The following is a 20,263-nucleotide window of genomic DNA, read 5'->3' as shown; positions in this document are numbered from 1 at the left end:
TTTTATTCCATCACATCTTATGCACTTTGCTTGGAGCGTCGGTTTGTTTTTGTTTTGTTTGAATAAAGTGGATCCTAGCATTCATTGTGTGGGAGAGAGACACACTCCGCTGTTGCATATGGACAAATATGTCCTTAGGCTTTACTCATAATATTCATGGCGAAGGTTGAATCTTCTTCGTTAAATTGTTATATGGTTGGAAACGGGAAATGCTACATGTAGTAATTGGAATAATAACTTGAATAATTTGATACTTGGCAATTGTTGTGCTCATGTTTAAGCTCTTGCATCATATACTTTGCACCTATTAATGAAGAAATACATAGAGCTTGCTAAAATTTGGTTTGCATAATTGGTCTCTCTAAGGTCTAGATAATTTCTAGTAAGGGTCGAACAACAAGGAAGACGGTGTAGAGTCTTATAATGTTTACAATATGTCTTTTATGTGAGTTTTGCTGTACCGCTTCATACTTGTGTTTGTTTCAAATAACCTTGCTAGCCTAAACCTTGTATCGAGAGGGAATACTTCTCATGCATCCAAAATCCTTGAGCCAACCACTATGCCATTTGTGTCCACCATACCTACCTACTACATGGTATTTCTCCGCCATTCCAAAGTAAATTGCTTGAGTGCTACCTTTAAATTTCTATCCTCTACTTTTGCAATATATAGCTCATGGGACAAATAGACTAAAAACTATTGTGGTATTGAATATGTACTTATGCACTTTATCTCTTATTAAGTTGCTTGTTGTGCGATAACCATGTTCCTGGGGACGCCATCAACTACTCTTTGTTGAATATCATGTGAGTTGCTATGCATGTCCGTCTTGTCTGAAGTAAGGGCGATTTACCATGAGTTGAATGGTTTGAGCATGCATACTGTTAGAGAAGAACATTGGGCCGCTAACTAAAGCCATGATCCATGGTGGAAGTTTCAGTTTTGGACAAATATCCTCAATCTCATATGAGAAAAATTAATTGTTGCTAAATGCTTAAGCATTAAAGAGGAGTCTATTATCTGTTGTCTATGTTGTCCCGGTATGGATGTCTAAGTTGAGAATAATCAAAAGCGAGAAATCCAATGCGAGCTTTCTCCTTAGACCTTTGTACAGGCGGCATAGAGGTACCCCTTTGTGACACTTGGTTAAAACATATGTATTGCGGTGATAATCCAGGTAATCCGAGCTAATTAGGACAAGGTGCGGGCACTATTAGTATACTATGCATGAGGCTTGCAACTTGTAGGATATAATTCACATGATGCATATGCTTTATTACTACCGTTGAGTCAGTTCACCTATCAATGCTTCCCTCTGCGAAGGGCCTTTCTTTTACTTTTATGTTGAGTCAGTTCACCTATCTATCTCCAGCTCAAGAAGCAAACACTTGTGTGAACTGTGCATTGATTCCTACATACTTGCATATTATACTTGTTATATTACTTTACATTGACAATATCCATGAGATATACATATTATAAGTTGAAAGCAACCGCTGAAACTTAATCTTCCTTTGTGTTGCTTCAATGCCTTTACTTTGAATTTATTGCTTTATGAGTTAACTCTTATGCAAGACTTATTGATGCTTGTCTTGAAAGTACTATTCATGAAAAGTCTTTGCTATATGATTCAATTGTTTACTCATATCATTTTCCATTGTTTTGATCGCTGCATTCATTACATGTGCTTACAATAGTATGATCAAGATTATGATGGCATGTCACTCCAGAAATTATCTTTGTTATCGTTTACCTACTCGGGACGAGCAGGAACTAAGCTTCGGGATGCTGATACGTCTCCAACGTATCGATAATTTCTTATGTTCCATGCTACTTTATTGATGATACCTACATGTTTTATACATACTTTATGTCATATTTATGCATTTTCTGGCACTAACCTATTAACGAGATGCCGAAGAGCCATTTGCTGTTTTCTGCTGTTTTTGGTTTCAGAAATCCTAGTAAGGAAATATTCTCGGAATTGGATGAAATCAACGCCCAGGATCTTATTTTCCCATGAAGCTTCCAGAAGTCCGGGGAGGAAACGAAGTGGGGCGACGAGGCGCCGGCCTGCTGTGTGGGGCCCTCGCGTCGCCCCTGACCTATCTCCTCCGCCTACTTAAGCCTTCGTCGATAATAACTTCAGTACCGAGAGCCACGATACGGAAAACCTTCCAGAGACGCCGCCGCCGCCAATCCCATCTCAGGGGATTCAAGAGATCGCCTCCGGCACCCTGCCGGAGAGGGGAATCATCTCCCGGAGGACTCTTCACCGCCATGGTCGCCTCCGGAGTGATGAGTGAGTAGTTCACCCCTGGACTATGGGTCCATAGCAGTAGCTAGATGGCCGTCTTCTCCTAATTGTGCTTCATTGTTGGATCTTGTGAGCTGCCTAACATGATCAAGATCATCTATCTGTAAGGCTATATGTTGTGTTTGTTGGGATCCGATGAATATGGAATACTATGCTATGTTGATTATCAATCTATTATCTATGTGTTGTTTATGATCTTGCATGCTCTCCGTTACTAGTAGAGGCTCTGGCCAAGTTTTTGCTTTTAACTCCAAGAGGGAGTATTTATGCTCGATAGTGGGTTCATGCCTCCATTAAATGCAGGACGATGTGAGAAAGTTCTAAGGTTGTGGATGTGCTGTTGCCACTAGGGATAAAACATCGATGCTATGTCTAAGGATGTAGTTGTTGATTACATTACGCACCATACTTAATGCAATTGTCTGTTGTTTGCAACTTAATACTGGAAGGGGTTTGGATGATAACCTGAAGGTGGACTTTTTAGGCATAGATGCATGTTGGATAGCGGTCTATGTACTTTGTCGTAATGCTCAATTAAATCTCACAATACTCATCATATCATGTATGTGCATGGTCATGCCCTCTTTATTTGTCAATTGCCCAACTGTAATTTGTTCACCCAACATATTTATTCTTATCTGAGAGACACCTCTAGTGAACTGTGGACCCCGGTCCATTCTTGTAATCGAATACAATCTACTGCAATACTTGTTCTACTGTTTTCTGCAAACAATCATCATCCACACTATACATCTAATCCTTTGTTACAGCAAGCCGGTGAGATTGACAACCTCACTGTCACGTTGGGGCAAAGTAATTTGGTTGTGTTGTGCAGGTTCCACGTTGGCGCCGGAATCCCTGGTGTTGCGCCGCACTACACTTCGCCGCCATCAACCTTCAACGTGCTTCTTGACTCCTACTAGTTCGATAAACCTTGGTTTCTTACTGAGGGAAACTTACTGTTGTACGCATCACACCTTCCACTTGGGGTTCCCAACGGTCGCGTGCTGTACGCGTGTCAACGGCCCCTATTAAAAGGGTTCACGGAGGGGAGTTCGGGTCGCCAACCCTACTCCCCTCCGCCGTTCCTCTCCCTCCGCCGCCGCCAACCCTCCAGCGAGCCCTAGGCAGCGGTCCATCGGCCGACGGTCCGCGATGGCGTCCCTTGGCGGCTCCGCAGGCCGTGGCGCCGGATTAAGTGGCAGCGACTCGCCGTCGTGTCCACCCGTCTTCCGCACCGACGCGGAGCGGCGCAAATGGAACCGGTCGGAGGGCGCGCGCAAGCGCAGCGCCCGCCGGTGGACGAACTGGGGGCTCACGCCCCCAGGGAAGCTCGCCAGGTACGGCAACGCCGGTGAGGGCTCCTCGTCCGGCCAGTCAAGTCGCGCACCGCGGCTCCCCGTCGCGGACAGCAGCGACGACGAGGACCTCGTCCCCGCGCGGTCGCCCACCTTCTCCGCCGGGGACTATGTCCATGGCAGCGACGAGGAGGACGCCATCCTCGCGCAGACCAAGGCCATCAGCGCAGCGGAGGCTCTCGCGCGCTTCCGTCAGGAGGAGGCGGAAGCCGTCCGCCTCATCCGTGAATACGAGGCGGCCCGTCGGGAGGCCCGCGTCCACCGCGTCAAGCTCGAAATAGTCGAGCTTGACACCGACGACGCGTGAAGATCATCGACGGCAGCGTCGGCGCCCTCTGCCGCCGAAACGCTGCGCCACCACCGGCATCGCCGCGCGCGTAGGTCACTATCTTGGCCGCGTTTTGCTTTAGCTTACTAGCGCCCACCGGTGTACCAGTAATTTAGCTCTAATGTAACGAATAATGTATGTTTTGATGCTCAATCGGAGCATCAATTTGATGTCGAACTATGATCATCGTCTAATTTACCCGCGCCCTTTTAAATTCCGCTTTTCAGTTTCATTTTTATGATTTGTAATCTGCGCCACTACTAAAATCTGCGCCACTATCGTAGTTTCTGGAAGACTGAAAACCACTTTTTGGGTTTCGGTTTGCACTTTTTCTTTCGGGCTCTGTTAAGATGCTCTTAGAGTATTGATTTTGATTATTGAGATGTTCCGGCCACGCGCGGCACTGAGCGGAGACGATAAGAAACGAGTGGGCCGGAATTGTTGTACCTGCTTTCTTCTTTGTGCAGAAGAAAACCTGGGCCACTCATCGGCAACAGAATCCAGAAGCTTCCATTCATCGCTTACGCTGTTTTCTCCTCTGCACTACACCGGCCCCGGCCCAGGACACCATTACCCGTGCTCTACTTACACATGGCGAGCCCAATCCCAATGGTTGCCACCCCAATCCAGCTCCAGACCGGCCGCCTCAGATTCAGCTCCCCCTCCACAGCCTCCAGAGGGCGATTCGCGGCGGTGAGAGTGATGGCGTCGGCGGAGACGGTGACGACTGAGAAGCTGGGCGTGAGGGTGGAGCGCAACCCGCCCGAGACACGCCTCTCGGAGCTCGGCGTCCGCCAGTGGCCCAAGTAAGCTCCGATCTTGCCCTCCCTTGGCGTCTTTTTCTTGTCGGAACATCGACCGACGGTGATGCGACGGCGGCTGCCTTGCTGCAGGTGGGGATGCGAGCAGAGCAAGTTCCCGTGGACGTACTCGGCCAAGGAGACGTGCTACCTGCTGCAGGGGAAGGTGAAGGTGTACCCGGAGGGCGAGGAGGGGTTCGTGGAGATCGCGGCGGGGGACCTGGTGGTGTTCCCCAAGGGCATGAGCTGCACCTGGGACGTCGCCGAGGCCGTCGACAAGCACTACAAGTTCGAGTAGTAGTTTCCACCTAATTATGCCGGCCGCTATCCCAGCTGCTGCTACTACTAGTACTAGAATCTAGATGGAGATATTCCGGCAGATCAAATCGCTTCGCTCGTGTACCTTGTAGGCCGATTATGCTCCTGTGAATCTCTCTCTTTATTGGAATAAGACATCGGAATAGTTAGTTGTGTTTGCTGAACCTTCTGTGAGGTGCTCCAGCACTGGAAGCAAAGAGTGAGTATCTCCGTCTTACGTTTGCTGGATCCCTCACACCTGTGTTCATTCGATTATGATACGACACGGCATGTTTGTTGGATCCCTCGCACCTGGGACGATGACAAAAGTTTTTAGAGCATTTTCGGTTGCGTCCCTTAAACAGACCGGATCAAGTGTTTGGGAGGGAGAAGTTTTATTTCCGTGTCGTATTTGGGAACGTTGGCGCTTAAAAAAGGTCTCAAATCAATGAAAATTAAAAATGGACAAAAATAAAGGTTTCATTCAAATTTGATTATATTTTACAAGTTTGAATGAAAACATCTAGATTATCTAACATTAGCCTAATGGTCGTTCAGCGGTGCGTTCGACGGTCCTACTCGGTCGTCGCCTCCCCTGCGTCGCGTGCTGCCTCTACCTACGAAGCATGGTGAGAAGACGCCGGTGCTCGTTCGCCGCGTCATTGCCTACACTCCGCAGCTGCTCCTGCTAGAGGTAGAGTTCTACGCCACGGCGAATCCGCGTTGTTGTCCTCCTTGCGGGCATGGGTGACGTCCTGCAGCTTCTTCTACGACTCGAGGAGCGCCCGCTGCTGCATTGCCGCCTCCTCTAGGTCCGGTCTGTCATCGTCAGACCAATCGAAGTCGGCGTCGTCTTCGTCCTCCTCCTCCACTTGCGTCGTCGCCACCAACGCATCCGCCTCCGCCGCTTCCGCTGCTACCGTCTCCTCCCGCAGCTGCTGCTCCAGCGGATGCCGCCGCTGCCGTTGATGGAGCTCCCGCATCCGCATCCGCTCCTACAGCTCCTCAATGCGCCGCTGCTTGTACAGCTCGTCTGCACGCCGTCGCATGTAATATCCCAGGATTTGGGGTTACAAAAAGAGAGGAAACAGATATGTGCATTGCATTCTTGCATAGAAAATCTGGGTAATTTTCGCGCTTTCAAGTAAAACATGTCACAGCAACTGAATTTTCACTTGACTTGGTGGAACTGAATTAGCTCATCAAGTCAAGTGTTATAAACCTCAATGTGACCTTTGCTAAAACCTTGTGTTGGGTAGAGATGATTTGATCTAATTGGTTAGATCAAATGGAACTAAGACCAACACAACAACACATTAATTAAGGATCAACTACTTGATCTTATAAAAGATCATAATATGGTATTCTTTGCCATAACATATGAACATCTATTCAAAACTAAAATCAAGTAACAATAAAATGGAGGAAACTATCCTTAACTTATCTTTTCCATGTCTTAAACAAATAAATATTCCTACCATGAACCTCATGGTATTTCTTGAACTAAACTTTTGAATTTAACACCAACATAAGCTTATCATTAAACCCTAGATATGGGAGAGGTCTATACCCATCAAAGAGATAAGAAACAAACTCTAAATTATTAACACTTAAAAGTTGAGCAACTACCTTGGGGTATAATTGGATTCACTTTAAAACTTATTACCAAATATGGTAAAACACAAGGACATAAGTGCATAAAAGCCACACATTCTGATTTTAAGCATAACTTATTAAATATGTCGAATATCACAAAACTAAATTCGTTTACATTACGAATTATAGTTCAAACTATTTGAATAAAATAAACTATGAGTATTTTGAAACTCATATGATCATGCCTTGGTGAAATCAAACATCACCATTCAAAATTGGGGTATAATCCTTGTCTTTGATATTTTGATTCCAATCACAATATAAATACAATCACATATGATATAGTGACTCACCCACAAGCATAAAATCATTCACAAGATATTTAGTAACAAAAGCTACTTGGCTCTCCAAAAACAAATCACATGAGAGGATAAAACACATGCCACATAGGATGAAAATATCTACATAGCTTGAATCCTAAGCTATGCCACCTCATGCTTAAAGGATTGATATGCATGAGAGCATGACAACCAAGCACCTTACTCATCAACTTAAAACAAGAGTCACCCACCTATGTGTCATGATACTAGAGCATGCCCATGCCTATAAAAGGAACCCTCTACGTCATCCATTTCATCATCTTGTACCATGATACAAGCAAACCAAAGAGTTGGGCCAATCCATGCTTTAGATAGGACCAAGATGAAGCAGCTAGGAGGTGGAGGCATGATAACCCACAAGTATAGGGGATCGCATCAGTCTTCGCGGGTAGTATAACCCAATTTATTGATTCGACACAAGGGGAGGTAAAGAATACTTATAAGCCTTAACAACTGAGTTGTCAATTCAGCTGCACCTGGAAAAGCACTAGTAACAGGGGTGATGTGAAAGTAGCAGTAATATGAGAGCAGTAGTAACAGTAACACAGCAGCAGTAATAGCAATATGAGAGCAATGACACCAGAAAATAGTTGATACTACTTCCAATGACATATAGAACAAGTATATAATGATGAGAGATGGACCGGGGTTCCCAGCGATCTACACTAGTGGTAACTCTCCAATAAGTGACAAGTGTTGGGTGAACAAATTACAGTTGGGCAATTGACAGGATTGATAAAGCATTAAGATAGAACATCAATTCATTAATCATGTAGGCATGTTTTCCATATATAGTCGTACGTGCTCGCAATGAGAAACTTGCACAACATCTTTTGTCCTACCAGCCGGTGGCAGCCGGGCCTCAAGGGAATCTACTGGATATTAAGGTACTCCTTTTAATAGAGCACCGGAGCAAAGCATTAACACTCGGTGAAAACATGTGTCCCTCACATCACCGCCATCCCCTCCGGTTGTCCCGATTTCTGTCACTTCGGGGCCTTTGGTTCCGGACAGTGACATGTGCATACAACTTGTAGATACAATCTAAGCAATAATTATAAAGCTCAAATCTAAGATCATGCCACTCGGGCCCTAGTGACAAGCATTAAGCATAACAAGATTGCAGCAACAATAACTTCACAAACTTTATAGATAGACTAATCATAATGTATCATCCATCGGATCCCAACAAACACAACACCGATTACATCAGATGAATCTCAATCATGTAAGGCAGCTCATGAGATCATTGTATTGAAGTACATAGGATAGAGAGTACCAACTAGCTACTGCTACAACCCGTAGTCCATGGGGGAACTACTCACGGAGCATGATGGAGGCGGTGGCGTCGATGGAGATGGCTTCCGGGAGCACTTCCCCGTCCTGGCAGGGTGCCGGAACAGAGACTTCTGCCCCCCGAATTGGAGTTTCGCGATGGCGGCGGCGCCCCTGGAGTCTTTCTAGAGTTTCGTCAATTGGTACTGCGTTTTTAGGTCGAAAGGGATTATATAGGCGAAGAGGCGGCGCAGGAGGGTCGACAGGGTGGCCTCCCCATAGGGGGGCGCGGCCAGGGTGTGGCCCACGCGGCCCACCCCTCTGGTGGCCCCCTGGCTCTCCTCCGACTCTTCTTTGGTGTTCTGGATGCTTCCGGGAAAAATAGGATGTTTGGCGTTGATTTCGTCCAATTCCGAGAATATTGCCCGAACAGCCTTTCTGGAACCAAAAACAGCAGAAAACAGGAACTGGCACTATGGCATCTTGTTAATAGGTTAGTTCCGGAAAACGCATGAAATCATCATAAAGTGCAAGCAAAACATGTAAGTATTGTCATAAAACAAGCATGGAACTTCAGAAATTATGGATACGTTGGAGACGTATCAGCATCCCCAAGCTTAGTTCCTGCTCGTCCCGAGCAGGTAAACGATAAAAAGAATAATTTATGTAGTGACATGCTACTTACATAACCTTGATCATACTATTACAAAGCATATGAAATGAATGAAGTGACTCAAGGCAATAATCTATAGTTGCTAACAAATAGATAACATATAGCAAAACTTTTCATGAAGAGTACTTTCAAGACAAGCATCAAAAGTCTTGCACAAGAGTTAACTCATAAAGCAATAGATTCAAAGTAAAGGCATCAAAGCAACACAAAGGAAGATATAAGTTTCAGCTGTTGCTTTCAACTTCCAACATGCATATCTCATGGATAATTGTCAACATAAAGTAATATGATGAATGCAAATAAGCAAGTATGTAAGAATCAATGCACAGTTAACACAAGTGTTTGCTTCTAAGATGGAAGGAAGTAGGTAAACCGACTCAACATAAAAGTAAAAGAATGTCCCTTCGCAGAGGGAAGCAGGGATTGCTATATTTGTGCTAGAGCTTTGGTTTTGAAAACATAGAGAGAGCATAAAAAGTAAAATTTTGAGAGGTGTTTGTTGTTGTCAACGAATGGTAGTGGGCACTCTAACACCCTCGCCAGACAAACCTTCAAAGAGCGGCTCCCATGAATTATTTTTATTTTTGTGTGGCACTCCTTCCAACCTTTCTTTCACAAACCATGGCTAACCGAATCCTCGGGTGCCTGCCAACAATCTCATACCATGAAGGAGTGCCTTTTTATTTTAGTTTTATTATGATGACACTCCTCCCCACCTTTGCTTTCTCAAGCCATGGCTAACCGAATCCTCGGGTGCCGTCCAACAATCACATACCATGGAGGAGTGTCTATTTAGGTTAATTAATTTGGGACTGGGAATCCCATTGCCAGCTCTTTTTGCAAAATTATTGGATAAGCGGATGAAGCCACTAGTCCATTGGTGAAAGTTGCCCAACAAGATTGAAAGATAAACACCACATACTTCCTCATGAGCTATAAAACATTGACACAAATCAGAGGTAATAAATTTTGAATTGTTTAAAGGTAGCACTCAAGCAATTTACTTTGGAATGGCGGGAAATACCACATAGTAGGTAGGTATGGTGGACACAAATGGCATAGGTTTTGGCTCAAGGTTTTGGATGCACGAGAAGCATTTCCTCTCAGTACAAGGCTTTGGGCTAGCAAGGTTATTTGAAGCAAACACAAGTATGAACCGGTACAGCAAAACTTACATAAGAACATATTGCAAGCATTATAATACTCTACATTGTCTTCCTTGTTGCTCAAACACTTTTACCAGAAAATATCTAGACCATAAGAGAGACCAATCATGCAAACCAATTTTAACAAGCTCTTCAGTAGTTCTCCACTAATAGGTTAAAACTACATGAAAAAACTTAATCATGATCTACTTGAGAGCTCAAAACAATTGTCAAGTGTCAAATTATCCAAGACATTATGAGGCATTTTCTGTTTCCAACCAAATAATAATAAGTGCTGTAGCTTCCAACTTTTATCATTGAACATTAAAAGTAAAACGGAGAACAAGTGTTCATATAAAAAAGCGGAGCGTGTCTCTCTCCCAAACAAGGATTGCTAGGATCCGATCTTATTCAAACAAAACAAAAATAAAAGCACACAGACGCTCCAAGTAAAGCACATATGATATGACCGAATAAAAATATAGTTTCAGTAGAAGGAACCTGATAAGTTGATGAAGAAGGGGATGCCTTGGGCATCCCCAAGCTTAGATGCTTGAGTCTTCTTGAAATATGCAGGGATGAACCACGGGGGCATCCCCAAGCTTTGACTTTTCACTCTCCTTGATCATATATCATCCTCCTCTCTTGACCCTTGAAAACTTCCTTCACACCAAACTTCTCATAAACTTCATTAGAGGGGTTAGTACTCAAAAAACTTGAATCCACTTTTAGTACTGTAGTGACACATTGCAAATACTCAATAAAACATTAGCTACAGCTCTCCATGTCTAGAAAACCTCGCTTAAAGTTCACAAGAGACAATGCAAAAAACAGAGACAGAATCTGCCAAAACAGAACAGCCAGTAAAGATGAATTTTTAATAAATAATTCCGTTGCTCAAATCAGAAAACTCAAAACTAATGAAAGTTGCGTACATATCTGAGGAACACGCACGTAAATTGGCATATTTTTATGATTTGCCTACAGAGAAAACAGCCCAGATTTGTGACAGATAGAAATCTGTTTCTGCGCAGAAATCCAAATCTAGTATCAACCTTCGATTAGAGGCTTCACTTGGCACAACAAAACACAAAACTAAGATAAGGAGAGGTTGCTACAGTAGTAACAACTTCCAAGACTCAAATATAAAATAAAAGCACTGTAGCAAAATGAACACATGGGTTATCTCCCAAGAAGTTCTTTCTTTATAGCCATTAAGATGGGCTCAGCAGTTTTAATGATGCACTCGCAAGAAATAAGAGTTGAAGCAAAAGAGAGCATCAAAAAGCAAGTTCAAAACACATTTAAGTCTCACCCACTTCCTATGCATAGGAATCTTGTACACAAATAAATTCATGAAGAACAAAGTGACAAGCATAAGAAGATAAAACAAGAGTAACTTCAAAATTTTCAGCGTATAGAGAGGTGTTTTAGTACCATGCAAATTTCTACAACCATATTTTCCTCTCTCATAATAATTTTCAGTAGCTTCATGAATAAACTCAACAATATAACTATCACATGCAGCATACTTTTCATGATTCACAAACACATAATTTTTATCAGGTTCAAGATTAGTGGGATCAAACCCACTTTTATCAATAATATAGCAAGATGGTTGATCAATCTCAAGAGATATGGGAATCATACATGAAGTAAAGAACTCTCCAATCCCATTTTCATTAGTAGTACAATTAATATTATCAAGTAACATAGGACCATCATCTAGAGCTTTATCATAAACATTTGCCATGCAAAATTCTTTAGTACCATGCATTTCGACATCAGGCACAAACAAAGCATTATCATAAGATTTATAAAAGTAGCATGGATTATCATAAATATCAGTAGCATAATTATTCTCACAAGTTTTACTCATAGGAAATATTTCAAGAGAATCCACAGGAACATAACATTCAACCTCTTTCGGTAAGCATGGAGGACAATCAAATAATGTAAGAGATAAAGAGTTACTCTCATTAGAAGGTTGGCATGGGTAGCTAATCCATTCTTCCTCCTTTTGTTCGTCGCTCTCCTCTTCTTTTTCATCCAATGAGCTTTCAGGTTCATCAATTTCCTCCTCTTTTTCATCCAATGAGCTTTCAGGTTCATCAATTTCTTCTTCCACAGGTTCCTGAAAATTGTGAGTGCATTCTTGTACATTAATGAGTCTCTCTTTATAATCAATGATATAAGGATTACCACTGTAGCATTCTCTGCAAGAATTAAGGATACAAGAGACATAATCTTTAAGGTCCTTACAAGCAACACAAGTTTCATAATTCTTAACCATGAAGGATTCTATCTCGGAGGCTCCCATAAATAAGACAAATTGTTCTACCTCTTCGAACCCATAATGAATATAGCAATTCCGATTATAGTTCTTAATTAAAAATTCCTCACTAAAGCCACATTGAAATTTAAGATGTTTAGTATCCTGTTGAGAGCAACAGTTTATATCATGGCGTTTAAGCAAGAGTTTAGCAATTGTATTCAATTTTTCTATCATAGCACTCATTATTTTACCAGTTCTTGATTCTCTATAATTATTATAACATTCTATAAGCTCCAAGTAGGTTGTTGGTTCTCCCATAACAGCAGTTTTTAATTTTTAGGTTTTTCAAATTTTTATGGATTTTTGGGTATATGAGAAAAATAAAACAAGACAAAAAGAAACTAAGCAAAAGTAAACTAAGCAAAATAAAACTAGACAGAAATAAACTAAGCACAAGTAAACTAGGAAAAAGTAAACTAAGCAAAACAAAATAAAAGAAAAATAAAAACAAGAGAGAGGTAGAGTGTACTCCCCAGGTGAACTTATGAGTAGAGCTATGCCTCCCCGGCAACGGCGCCAGAAAACAGTCTTGATAACCCACAAGTATAGGGGATCGCAGCAGTCTTCGCGGGTAGTATAACCCAATTTATTGATTCGACACAAGGGGAGGTAAAGAATACTTATAAGCCTTAACAACTGAGTTGTCAATTCAGCTGCACCTGGAAAAGCACTAGTAACAGGGGTGATGTGAAAGTAGCAGTAATATGAGAGCAGTAGTAACAGTAACACAGCAGCAGTAATAGCAATATGAGAGCAATGGCACCAGAAAATAGTTGATACTACTTCCAATGACATATAGAACGAGTATATAATGATGAGAGATGGACCGGGGTTCCCAGCGATCTACACTAGTGGTAACTCTCCAATAAGTGACAAGTGTTGGGTGAACAAATTACAGTTGGGCAATTGACAGGATTGATAAAGCATTAAGATAGAACATCAATTCATTAATCATGTAGGCATGTTTTCCATATATAGTCGTACGTGCTCGCAATGAGAAACTTGCACAACATCTTTTGTCCTACCAGCCGGTGGCAGCCGGGCCTCAAGGGAATCTACTGGATATTAAGGTACTCCTTTTAATAGAGCACCGGAGCAAAGCATTAACACTCGGTGAAAACATGTGTCCCTCACATCACCGCCATCCCCTCCGGTTGTCCCGATTTCTGTCACTTCGGGGCCTTTGGTTCCGGATAGTGACATGTGCATACAACTTGTAGATACAATCTAAGCAATAATTATAAAGCTCAAATCTAAGATCATGCCACTCGGGCCCTAGTGACAAGCATTAAGCATAACAAGATTGCAGCAACAATAACTTCACAAACTTTATAGATAGACTAATCATAATGTATCATCCATCGGATCCCAACAAACACAACACCGATTACATCAGATGAATCTCAATCATGTAAGGCAGCTCATGAGATCATTGTATTGAAGTACATAGGATAGAGAGTACCAACTAGCTACTGCTAGAACCCGTAGTCCATGGGGGAACTACTCACGGAGCATGATGGAGGCGGTGGCGTCGATGGAGATGGCTTCCGGGGGCACTTCCCCGTCCCGGCAGGGTGCCGGAACAGAGACTTCTGTCCCCCGAATTGGAGTTTCGCGATGGCGGCGGCGCCCCTGGAGTCTTTCTGGAGTTTCGTCAATTGGTACTGCGTTTTTAGGTCGAAAGGGATTATATAGGCGAAGAGGCGCCGCAGGAGGGTCGACAGGGTGGCCTCCCCATAGGGGGGCGCGGCCAGGGTGTGGCCCGCGCAGCCCACCCCTCTGGTGGCCCCCTGGCTCTCCTCCGACTCTTCTTCGGTGTTCTGGATGCTTCCGGGAAAAATAGGATGTTTGGCGTTGATTTCGTCCAATTCCGAGAATATTGCCCGAACAGCCTTTCTGGAACCAAAAACAGCAGAAAACAGGAACTGGCACTATGACATCTTGTTAATAGGTTAGTTCCAGAAAACGCATGAAATCATCATAAAGTGCAAGAAAAACATGTAAGTATTGTCATAAAACAAGCATGGAACATCAGAAATTATGGATACGTTGGAGACGTATCAAGGCATACCACAAGATGCAGGTTTATCAGAATTTCTGAAGAACAAGCTACACAAGATAGCAAGGTAGAATTCTTAGGCAGACCACATATTGCCGAGGTGTTCCCTTGTCAATTGGCGACGTCTGTGGGAAACAGCGACGATTGGATTTCGTCATCCGGGCGAGATCCGCCGAGTTCGTTATCAAGAGCATCTACGAGATAGAAAAGGAGAAAATCTCAAATCGCATCTGGTCAGTTCACGCGCCTTAGAGCGCTCAATCCCATGATCATCGACAAGGAGCGCGACTTCGGGTCGTCGAGCGTCTACAAGAAGAAGGCCACAAGCGAACTAAATTGTTGCCGATTCAATTACGTCCGAGAAGTCTCGTTCCGTCGGGTTCGTTCACAGCGCTGGGCAACTCCGCGTACTGTATCTGCGCGTCTGCTACCCGGACTGTGTCAAGACCCGATAAATTGACAGTACAGATTGATCAGTATTGGTTTCAGCTTCTTGCTGATCCTAGAAAGGCGCCGACCAGTGCATCAAATCTCCCGAGGAGAAGAGATAGGCTTCGCAGGAAAACTTACAGCTCGATTCTTTGTTCCCTTGACATGCACGTCTCCTATCAAAGGTTAAGATATTAGATGAAAGCCAGGAATCTCACTCAACGTCAAGTCGCTAAAAAGGAGAAGAAGCATGTCCAATTTATCGGGCGAATCACTTTGCCCATGAAATTTACTGACAAAAAAAAATCCAAGGAAGTACGAGAAACAAAGCCAAATTTTTACGGGTCAAAAAATACAAGATTCACCAGCCGCGCATCCCTACACTGGAAGACCCGCGTATTGGTGCTGCTCATCCGATACATGGATCAGGTGCTATATTTTTAATTACGCAAAATTTATTTGACCAAATATTTTTCAGATTGTACTATTATTTGCGCACATTTTTTTGCGCCGTAATATAACTGCAGATTGAAACAAAATTTCGACTACTCTACCTGGTCGACCGCACCCGCCGACTGGATTTCGTTATCTGGGAATCACGACGACTCAATCTCGTTGTCTGGGCGGGATCTTCCACGCCGATTCCGCCGCATCCGATAAAAAAGCTAAGTGCTCTTCTTCCGAGAGTTAGTTATTATTTACTTTCGCCACACCCGAATACTCGGGGGCCTACACAATTGCATTATTACAGCAAACTCACCCAACACTGGGGGTTGTGTCATTACTTCGTTATCACACATATACTCGGTTACTTGGTGAATTTCTTTTTTCGACTCTGGATATTTCTTCTCCGGCTCAGTGAAATTATTTTTCTTCGGCTCAGTGAAAGTATTTTCTTCGACTTAGTGGATTTATCTTCTTCGGCTCAGTGGATTTATTTTCTTCGGATTACTGGATTGATTTTCTTTGGATTATTATTGGTTAACTTATACAATATTACCCGATGCGTTTCCGGGTCAATGGATTCATCTTCTAAGGTTATTACTGGAACTATTTTTCTTTGGATCAATGGATTCATCCTCTATGATATCAGAAGATTCATCATTTCTGGTTACTACTGGAATTATTTTCTTCGGATCAATGGATTCATCATCTATGATATCAGCGGATTCATTTTCTATGATTATATCTGGATTCTTCGGGTCAATGGATTCATCTTCTATGATATTGGCGAATTCATCTTCAATATATGATTCATATTGGATGGTGTAATCTTTAATATGAAGTCATCTCAAGTACTTCATCCCGGATTCATCTTCAGTATTTCATCCTTAATGGCCTTATTTCGGCGACACGGATAATACTCGGGGGCTCGACAACGACTTCGCCCCAAGTAACAAACTGTGACACGGTGTTTAAGCAATAATCATGACATCACCCCAGCAGTGCTCGGGGGCTCGGCTATCTCTCCATAAACAATTTCGCGGCATCCACTTTTGCTATTTGGTGGTTTTTACTTTGGCTAGATTTCTTATCTACACTCGAAGACTTCATCATTCATCGACTTCGTCATGTCCAAAAAGCTAAGTGTTCTTTTATTTTGCACAAAGTTGATTATCGTTTACTTTCGTCGCACTCGACACTTGGGGGCTGCGCGGCATATATTCACTTTACATATCATCGAATCTGAGCATCTGCCACTGACATAGGCATCCCAAATGGGCCTGCCGAAGATAGTACCCGGGGTTTACTGAAGGCCCATTACCCGAAGAATAAGAAGATTCGGGAGCCCAAGATATTATTAAGGAAAGCTAGAGTTGTAGTAGGAAGTGTTATTTGTAATCTTGCGGGATGAGTTAGAAACCTTCCCGGACTCTGTAACTTGTATGACATGAATCCCTCGGCTCCGCCTCCTATATAAGGGGGAGTCGAGGGACGCAGAAATCATCGAATCATTGTTTACAAACCCTAGTTTCATAATCGTTGAGTACTTTTCGGCTGAAACCTTCGAGATCTACTTGCCCTCTACTTCCAACTAAACCCTAGTCTACAATCTGTAGGCATTGACAAGTTAATACCTTGTCAATTGGCGCCGTCTGTGGGAACTAGAGGCGTCAAGGATCTGGTCTCGATGGCACGTTCAAGATCATCGACTTCATCAACTGAAAAATCATCGACTTCATCAATCGCAAGCAACGCAATGGATCGAGGTAAACAGATCGCTACTGGTCCTGTTGATTTTGTTCCTCACCCGCCCTCCCGTTTGGATGCATATGCGTATCTGGAGGAGCCTATGGAGATGACGTTCGGAAGGTTTCACTTTCGCGTCGAGAAAGAGGGATCGTATCGTGTCGAAATTCCGATTTCGTCGGGATCGTCGGCGGTCGATTCCGATTTTTCAAGCTATACATCGTCAACCGAATCAGGAGAGGAAGAAACTTCGTCATCACGCTTCATTAGCATCAGGGCGAGAGAAAAACTCGCCAAGATCTTCAGCGACATGTCGTTTGAGTCATCTGCGGACTCATATATAAGCGATGGCTCAAGCAGTGTCGACAGCTACAACTTCATCGACAAATCTACTACAGTGGGCAAGGTCTTCGCCAATCTTAGCGATGGTGTCACCAAACCCAACATAGATCTGAATACAAAGTATCATCAGATTTATGTCATTGGAGAGCCAAGCCATGACCAAGAAGAAACATCTGAGGCTTTCGACGATTTGGGAAATCCATACGTTGATCCCTCTGATTTGCGACGAGGTCTAGGCAATAAATATATCGGGCCACAGCCGCGAGACAGAGTTCGACTCCCGCAAGCAGCATGGGATAGAGCCGCGAGAGCTATGGATGGCTCAGAACCAATGGCCACCACAGCCATGCCAGAAGAATTACAAGCATATCAGTATAGGCTCGCACGAGCTGCAAGGGAATTGGAAAAACAGACAGCTGAGTTAAACAGAAGAAAGGAGGCAGCCTCTGCATCCAGCAGGAGAAGGGCAGAGCTGAGTCGACAATCTAGAACTTCGGGTGATAGCCACAGGGAGGCTCGGAACAGAGCAAGATCAAGGTTACAACACATACCCGAAGGAGAAAGAGAACACTTAGTTCAAAACCTCGACATGTCTTTTATGTCAATAGACACGAGAGGAAACATCATCCCTAAGACACCAGAGGCTGGGTATATGGTGACACAAGCTTTTATCCTCGCATCTAAACCACCTCCAGGAGATCCAAGGGAAACACTGTACAACATGGCGATAGCAGGAGTTGGAGCCATGGGGACGGCGTTTGTATCAACACCTCCCGAAGGAACAGCAAGGCAAAATAGTCCACGACCTGCGGCAGCAGCAGCAGCAGCAGCTCCCGAAGGACCAAGTGGAGCAAGGGATACGGCAGCACAAGCAAGAGTCGACAGAGCGCGACAAAGCAGAAGGGAACATCGGCAGTCCCCAGAATTAAACGACGAGGATATGTGTGGCTTGCCGTGCTTCACGAGGAGAGTTCAAAAAACTCGAGTCCCTTCGGGATTCAAGTTACCCGATAACTTCAAAAAATTCGACGGCCTTCAAGATCCAGAGGATTGACTAGTTGATTATCTCGAGACGGTGAAGCTCACAGGAGGAACCAGAGCAACAGCTATGCAAAGCATCCAGGTGCATTTGAGCGGAGCCGCACGGTCTTGGATAAAGAAACTTCCTCCAGTATCTATCGACGGCTGGGAAAGCTTCGAGGACATATTCGTCAAGAACTTCAGGTCCACGTGCAAGAAACTTGCGTCGTTAGAAGAGTTGAGAGAATGCCGACAAAAACCAGACGAGCCAATGAGAAAATATATCCAAAGGTGGAACATCATCAAAAACTCGGCAGAAAATATATCTGACGAGAGAGCGATAGATGCGTTTGTCGCAGGAATCAGGCGTGGAGATTTTGTCGAGGACTTGGGGAGGACCAACCCAAAGACAGTATCCGCGTTAATGGAAATAGCAAACAGATGGGCAGATGGAGAAGATGTTGTTCACAACAAACAACACAGGTCGCCAGAGGAAGACCGCGGTCGAAATTATCAGCCAAGGCGACGATTCCCTCGGCAGTACCCGAGCTATGACGCTCCAGGTCAAATCTCGGCAGGCTTCCGAGCAAACACAGGAGGAAACAACAGAGATGATTATCAGAGAAGCAATGAGCAGCGAGGCGACAATAGAGATGACTCTCGAAACAACAGGCAAAATAGCAGGCCTAGGTTCCCAAGGGCTTTCGTGTCTCCTGAAGAGATGATGAACGGGCCATGTCAGATGCACTTTTTCCTCGACAGCAACGGGAAAAGACAGTCAGGACATCTGCAAAAAGATTGTCACAATTTCCAAGCAATGTTAAGGTGGGCAGAGCATGCTAATGCTAGGGCAGCACAGAGAAATCCTCGAGAACCCAGGAGTGAGATTCACTTGCCACCTCCTCCCGCGATTACGGAAGACAATCGACATCAGCTCAGAATAGCGGCAGCACCTCCACCACCACCTTACGTTGATCCTAACTCCAACGGAGCGGTGTCGATGATTCAGAAGGGAAGGCCATCCAATAGGGAAAAGAAAGTAATCTCGCGACAGGTGTTCATGGCAGAAAAAATGCCTCCACCAACAGTCGAGTATCTTAATTGGTCAGGGCAAGATATTGGCTTCACCATAGCAGATCATCCGCAGCAAGTTCCTCGACCAGGGCAGTCAGCACTTATCCTACCAGTAGTCATTGCGGGATTTGATGTCTCTCGAGTGTTCATAGATGGCGGCAGCAGCTTAAACCTTATGTATGCAGATACATTGAGGAAGATGAACATATCCCTAGCAAACTTGAAGCCAACAGACACGAGGTTCCATGGTATTACATCGGAGAAACCAAGTTATCCACTGGGGAAGATTAATCTCGACGTTCAGTTTGGAACCCGAGAGAATTATAGAATCGAGAAGCTGGAGTTTGAAGTTGTGGATTTTCCGTCGCAGTATCACGCTTTGTTGGGACGACCAGCATATGCTAGATTTATGGCGGTACCACATTATACGTACCTGTTGTGGAGGATGCCTGGACCTAAGGGACCAATCACAGTTAAAGGAAGCTTCGCCTTAGCCGATAAGTGCGATAAAGATTTTCATCGGATATCAGAAACTTTCGGGATGCAAGCTGAGTATTTGGCGTCAAGGAGTATGACTGACTACGACGTGCTGCCAGACGTTGGAAGGCCAAATAAAGAATCAACTTTCAATACTGAGAAAAATT

At 44.0% G+C, this 20,263-nt stretch overlaps 1 protein-coding gene across 1 annotated transcript; it reads left to right on the top strand.

The window, feature by feature from the left end:
• Positions 1–4,474: 4,474 nt before the first annotated feature.
• LOC127334996 (uncharacterized) lies at positions 4,475–5,286 on the top strand. Its single transcript, XM_051361570.2, has 2 exons — positions 4,475–4,810; positions 4,898–5,286. The coding sequence occupies exons 1-2, from the start codon at positions 4,596–4,598 to the stop codon at positions 5,100–5,102; spliced, it is 420 nt and encodes a 139-aa protein (XP_051217530.1). The 5' UTR covers positions 4,475–4,595; the 3' UTR covers positions 5,103–5,286.
• Positions 5,287–20,263: the final 14,977 nt, after the last annotated feature.

Source organism: Lolium perenne, chromosome 2 (genome assembly GCF_019359855.2).
Source record: "Lolium perenne isolate Kyuss_39 chromosome 2, Kyuss_2.0, whole genome shotgun sequence".
Taxonomy (NCBI): domain Eukaryota; kingdom Viridiplantae; phylum Streptophyta; class Magnoliopsida; order Poales; family Poaceae; genus Lolium; species Lolium perenne.
The sequence above is the reverse complement of the archived record's forward strand: the minus strand, read 5'-3'. Positions and strand labels throughout refer to the sequence as shown.

What these genes read in the sequence shown, in the direction of transcription:
- LOC127334996 (XM_051361570.2), top strand. Translation starts at nt 4,596, where the DNA reads ATGGCGAGCCCAATCCCAATGGTTGCCACCCCAATCCAGCTCCAGACC. An exon ending in GGCGTCCGCCAGTGGCCCAA is followed by an intron (nt 4,811 to 4,897) that starts GTAAGCTCCGAT and finishes GCCTTGCTGCAG; the next exon opens with GTGGGGATGCGAGCAGAGCA.